The sequence below is a fragment of the Thunnus thynnus genome, chromosome 24 (assembly GCF_963924715.1).
Source record: "Thunnus thynnus chromosome 24, fThuThy2.1, whole genome shotgun sequence".
In the NCBI taxonomy this organism is placed as follows: Eukaryota; Metazoa; Chordata; class Actinopteri; order Scombriformes; family Scombridae; genus Thunnus; species Thunnus thynnus.
In genome coordinates, this window is record NC_089540.1 from 18601423 (window position 1) to 18608141 (window position 6719).

The 6719-nt window shown below is 35.8% G+C and overlaps 1 protein-coding gene across 1 annotated transcript in view; it reads left to right on the forward strand.

Annotated features, from left to right (window-relative positions):
• The window catches only part of LOC137176743 (uncharacterized), a 7690-nt gene extending 1193 nt beyond the window's left edge, over positions 1-6497 (forward strand). Inside the window, exons 2-4 of the mRNA XM_067582638.1 lie at positions 800-1195; positions 2694-3152; positions 5978-6497. Of these exons, the coding sequence (XP_067438739.1) occupies positions 800-1195; positions 2694-3152; positions 5978-6440 (1318 nt within the window). The 3' untranslated portion in view covers positions 6441-6497. The remainder of the gene's footprint in view (positions 1-799; positions 1196-2693; positions 3153-5977) is intronic.
• Positions 6498-6719: the final 222 nt, after the last annotated feature.

Here is a 6719-nt window from a genome sequence, read left to right on the forward strand (position 1 = left end):
TAAAAGATTTACACACACAAAAGAGTCAAACCACCTTCTCTCAGATATACGGTAATTTATTTATAATATTTACACACAGAATGAACAAAGAGAAATATAAAAATGTGATGAAATGTTAAATATGGGACATTGACAGGATTAAATTACTTATAATAGTAATGGCAGCCATCTTGGCAGCTTAAAACATACATTGTTCAAAAATAAAAACAAAATGTTCATAAATTAAGAAAAACAAGCACTGCTACATTTACAAAGCTGCTAAAATACAGTCATTGCTTTTTTACCTCATGATTAGTTATTTTTACTGACTATGATGTAAATTCTACCAACTCTATAGTGAGCAGCAAATGAAGATTTCAGACACTTATGAATGATCATTTTGTGTCTCCACTGACAGATGTAATGTAGCATAACAGTCATTTATACATCTTCCATCTCAGAGGTAAAGCATGCTGGGATGATATTTTAACTACTGTACATAATGTGGACTCTAGATGAAGTTGTTCAACTATTCATATTTATATATTCTGTATATATTTTATACTTTAACTTTTAAAAGTGAATATAACCTGTAGGTAGCAAATATGCAGTGATTTCACACACAGGATTGGTGTTTGTGTTGTGAGGCAGTAATCGTTCAAAAATGATTTATATTCTTTCCTGATTAATGAAGTGTTTTAATTTAATTTAATTTTATACAGGACAGCCATGTACAAGATAGAGTCCATCAGTAGTGTGTGTTTGTAGTTATGTAGCTGAGATCAAATCCTCACAAAATGTTTCCTTCGTTTTGTTCCAGTTTTCCTCAAAGGTCAGATCCTGATGAAGAAATCAGGTTCTTGGTGAATCTGTTCTGTGCAGCAGCAGAGAGAGAACAGCAGACAGGAGAGAAGATACTGGAGCTGTTATCATCAGTGTGCAGTTATGATGATGATCAAGATTTCCTACTGGATCTGTACTCTCAGGTGAAGGACTTTGAAACTAAAACAGGCAGGAGAGTCCTTCCAGCATTACTGTCAGTTTTACAGTCACCTACATTCTGGTCCATAAACCTGTCAGAGAGAAAGGTCTCCATCCTGCTGGAAGTGCTGAAACTCCAATCAGAGAAGAAAGAAGTGAAGCTGACAGGCTGCTCAGATGAAGAGAGTGAAGTGAGGAGTTTACTGCAGTGTCTGCCTTATATCTCAAGGCTCAGGTAAGTCAGACAAATACTGCTGATCAGTGTATTAAAAATACAGATGGTGACAAATGAAAGGAAAAACTAACATGAAGTGTCTTAGTAAGGAGTCAGGCCACCACAAGCCTCCAGAACAGCTTCAGTGCTCCTTTCCAAGTCTGTGGACTCTATTGGAGAGATGAACACCATTCCTCCACAAGATATTCATTTATTTAAACAACCTTTATTTAATCAGCTTATTTCATTGAGATCAGAATGCAAGAGAGACCTGAGTACAGCAGATAGAAAGAAAAACAATCATAGCCAGACATAACAAAAGGACATATAGCATCAGAGACAATCACAGACATCACTAAATAGATTTGAAGATGAGAGTTTCTATTATATTATTTGGTCTTATGAAGATGGTGGTGGAGAGCATTGTCTTCCACATTGGTCCAAAATCTTCCATAGGTGTTGAGCTGGGTTGAGATCTGGTGACTGTAAAGGCTCGAGCATTTTATTCACATCATTTTCATCCTCACCAAAGCATTCAGTGAGCCCTGGTGAACAGAAGCATCTGCATTTGATATGTTTCTCCACTTTTTATTCAGGTTTTTCCTTTAATTTGTCCCCCGTCTGTAGTATTGACAGAGAACATGGGTTGGAAGTATATGAAATATGTTGTGAGATAAATTGCTTTCCTAGTTTTTGGGAACCTCAGGGACTCTGATATTAAAAGATTTACACACACAAAAGAGTCAAACCACCTTCTCTCAGATATATGGTAGTTTATTTATAATATTTACACGCATAATGAACAAAGAGAAATATGAAAATGTGATGAATTGTTAACTATGGGACATTGACAGGATTAAATTACTTATAATAGTAATGGCAGCCATCTCGGCAGCTTAAAACATACATTGTTCAAAAATAAAAACAAAATGTTCATAAATTAAGAAAAACAAGCACTGTTACATTTACAAAGCTGCTAAAATACAATCATTGCTTTTTTACCTCATGATTAGTTAATTTTACTGACTATGATGTAAATTCTATCAACTCTATAGTGAGCAGCAAATGAAGATTTCAGACACTTATGAATGATCATTTTGTGTCTCCACTGACAGATGTAATGTAGCATAACAGTCATTTATACATCTTCCATCTCAGAGGTAAAGCATGCTGGGATGATATTTTAACTCCTGTACATGATGTGGACTCTAGATCTAGTTTTTTCACTATTTATATTTATATATATTCTGTATATATTTTACATTTTATTTACTTAAAGTGAATATAACCTGTAGGTAGCAAATATGCAGTGATTTCACACACAGGATTGGTGTTTGTGTTGTGAGGCAGTAATAGTTCAAAAATGATTTATATCCTTTCCTGGTAAATGAAGTGTTTTAATTTAATTTAATTTTATACAGGACAGCCATGTACAAGATAGAGTCCATCAGTAGTGTGTGTTTGTAGTTATGTAGCTGAGATCAAATCCTCACAAAATGTTTCCTTCTTATTGTTCCAGTTTTCCTCGACGGTCAGATCCTGATAAAGAAATCAGGTTCTTGGTGAATCTGTTCTGTGCAGCAGCAGAGAGAGAACAGCAGACAGGAGAGAAGATACTGGAGCTGTTATCATCACTGTGCAGTGATGAAACATTCCCTTTTAAAGACAGATACATGGATTATGATGATGATGATGATGATGATGATAAGGAATATCAGTGTCATTTCCTTCTGGATCTGTACTCTCAGGTAAAGGACTGTGAAACTAAAACAGGCAGGAGAGTCCTTCCAGCATTACAGTCAGTTTTCCAGTCACCTACAGTCTGGTCCATAAACCTGTCAGAGAGAAAGGCCTCCATCCTGCTGGAAGTGCTGAAACTCCAATCAGAGAAGAAAGAAGTGGAGCTGACAGGCTGCTCAGATGAAGAGAGTGAAGTGAGGAGTTTCCTACAGTGTCTGCCTTATATCTCAAAGCTCAGGTAAGTCCAAAAAATACTGCAGACCAGTGAAGTGATCATACTATTCACAGGGAACATGGGTTGGAAGTTTATGAAATATGTTGTGAGATAAGTTGCTTTCCTAGTTTTTGGGAACCTCAGGGACTCTGATATTAAAAGATTTACACACACAAAAGAGTCAAACCACCTTCTCTCAGATATACGGTAATTTATTTATAATATTTACACACAGAATGAACAAAGAGAAATATAAAAATGTGATGAAATGTTAAATATGGGACATTGACAGGATTAAATTACTTATAATAGTAATGGCAGCCATCTTGGCAGCTTAAAACATACATTGTTCAAAAATAAAAACAAAATGTTCATAAATTAAGAAAAACAAGCACTGCTACATTTACAAAGCTGCTAAAATACAGTCATTGCTTTTTTACCTCATGATTAGTTATTTTTACTGACTATGATGTAAATTCTACCAACTCTATAGTGAGCAGCAAATGAAGATTTCAGACACTTATGAATGATCATTTTGTGTCTCCACTGACAGATGTAATGTAGCATAACAGTCATTTATACATCTTCCATCTCAGAGGTAAAGCATGCTGGGATGATATTTTAACTACTGTACATAATGTGGACTCTAGATGAAGTTGTTCAACTATTCATATTTATATATTCTGTATATATTTTATACTTTAACTTTTAAAAGTGAATATAACCTGTAGGTAGCAAATATGCAGTGATTTCACACACAGGATTGGTGTTTGTGTTGTGAGGCAGTAATCGTTCAAAAATGATTTATATTCTTTCCTGATTAATGAAGTGTTTTAATTTAATTTAATTTTATACAGGACAGCCATGTACAAGATAGAGTCCATCAGTAGTGTGTGTTTGTAGTTATGTAGCTGAGATCAAATCCTCACAAAATGTTTCCTTCGTTTTGTTCCAGTTTTCCTCAAAGGTCAGATCCTGATGAAGAAATCAGGTTCTTGGTGAATCTGTTCTGTGCAGCAGCAGAGAGAGAACAGCAGACAGGAGAGAAGATACTGGAGCTGTTATCATCAGTGTGCAGTTATGATGATGATCAAGATTTCCTACTGGATCTGTACTCTCAGGTGAAGGACTTTGAAACTAAAACAGGCAGGAGAGTCCTTCCAGCATTACTGTCAGTTTTACAGTCACCTACATTCTGGTCCATAAACCTGTCAGAGAGAAAGGTCTCCATCCTGCTGGAAGTGCTGAAACTCCAATCAGAGAAGAAAGAAGTGAAGCTGACAGGCTGCTCAGATGAAGAGAGTGAAGTGAGGAGTTTACTGCAGTGTCTGCCTTATATCTCAAGGCTCAGGTAAGTCAGACAAATACTGCTGATCAGTGTATTAAAAATACAGATGGTGACAAATGAAAGGAAAAACTAACATGAAGTGTCTTAGTAAGGAGTCAGGCCACCACAAGCCTCCAGAACAGCTTCAGTGCTCCTTTCCAAGTCTGTGGACTCTATTGGAGAGATGAACACCATTCCTCCACAAGATATTCATTTATTTAAACAACCTTTATTTAATCAGCTTATTTCATTGAGATCAGAATGCAAGAGAGACCTGAGTACAGCAGATAGAAAGAAAAACAATCATAGCCAGACATAACAAAAGGACATATAGCATCAGAGACAATCACAGACATCACTAAATAGATTTGAAGATGAGAGTTTCTATTATATTATTTGGTCTTATGAAGATGGTGGTGGAGAGCATTGTCTTCCACATTGGTCCAAAATCTTCCATAGGTGTTGAGCTGGGTTGAGATCTGGTGACTGTAAAGGCTCGAGCATTTTATTCACATCATTTTCATCCTCACCAAAGCATTCAGTGAGCCCTGGTGAACAGAAGCATCTGCATTTGATATGTTTCTCCACTTTTTATTCAGGTTTTTCCTTTAATTTGTCCCCCGTCTGTAGTATTGACAGAGAACATGGGTTGGAAGTATATGAAATATGTTGTGAGATAAATTGCTTTCCTAGTTTTTGGGAACCTCAGGGACTCTGATATTAAAAGATTTACACACACAAAAGAGTCAAACCACCTTCTCTCAGATATATGGTAGTTTATTTATAATATTTACACGCATAATGAACAAAGAGAAATATGAAAATGTGATGAATTGTTAACTATGGGACATTGACAGGATTAAATTACTTATAATAGTAATGGCAGCCATCTCGGCAGCTTAAAACATACATTGTTCAAAAATAAAAACAAAATGTTCATAAATTAAGAAAAACAAGCACTGTTACATTTACAAAGCTGCTAAAATACAATCATTGCTTTTTTACCTCATGATTAGTTAATTTTACTGACTATGATGTAAATTCTATCAACTCTATAGTGAGCAGCAAATGAAGATTTCAGACACTTATGAATGATCATTTTGTGTCTCCACTGACAGATGTAATGTAGCATAACAGTCATTTATACATCTTCCATCTCAGAGGTAAAGCATGCTGGGATGATATTTTAACTCCTGTACATGATGTGGACTCTAGATCTAGTTTTTTCACTATTTATATTTATATATATTCTGTATATATTTTACATTTTATTTACTTAAAGTGAATATAACCTGTAGGTAGCAAATATGCAGTGATTTCACACACAGGATTGGTGTTTGTGTTGTGAGGCAGTAATAGTTCAAAAATGATTTATATCCTTTCCTGGTAAATGAAGTGTTTTAATTTAATTTAATTTTATACAGGACAGCCATGTACAAGATAGAGTCCATCAGTAGTGTGTGTTTGTAGTTATGTAGCTGAGATCAAATCCTCACAAAATGTTTCCTTCTTATTGTTCCAGTTTTCCTCGACGGTCAGATCCTGATAAAGAAATCAGGTTCTTGGTGAATCTGTTCTGTGCAGCAGCAGAGAGAGAACAGCAGACAGGAGAGAAGATACTGGAGCTGTTATCATCACTGTGCAGTGATGAAACATTCCCTTTTAAAGACAGATACATGGATTATGATGATGATGATGATGATGATGATAAGGAATATCAGTGTCATTTCCTTCTGGATCTGTACTCTCAGGTAAAGGACTGTGAAACTAAAACAGGCAGGAGAGTCCTTCCAGCATTACAGTCAGTTTTCCAGTCACCTACAGTCTGGTCCATAAACCTGTCAGAGAGAAAGGCCTCCATCCTGCTGGAAGTGCTGAAACTCCAATCAGAGAAGAAAGAAGTGGAGCTGACAGGCTGCTCAGATGAAGAGAGTGAAGTGAGGAGTTTCCTACAGTGTCTGCCTTATATCTCAAAGCTCAGGTAAGTCCAAAAAATACTGCAGACCAGTGAAGTGATCATACTATTCACAGGGAACATGGGTTGGAAGTTTATGAAATATGTTGTGAGATAAGTTGCTTTCCTAGTTTTTGGGAACCTCAGGGACTCTGATATTAAAAGATTTACACACACAAAAGAGTCAAACCACCTTCTCTCAGATATACGGTAATTTATTTATAATATTTACACACAGAATGAACAAAGAGAAATATAAAAATGTGATGAAATGTTAAATATGGGACATTGACAGGATTAAATTACTTAT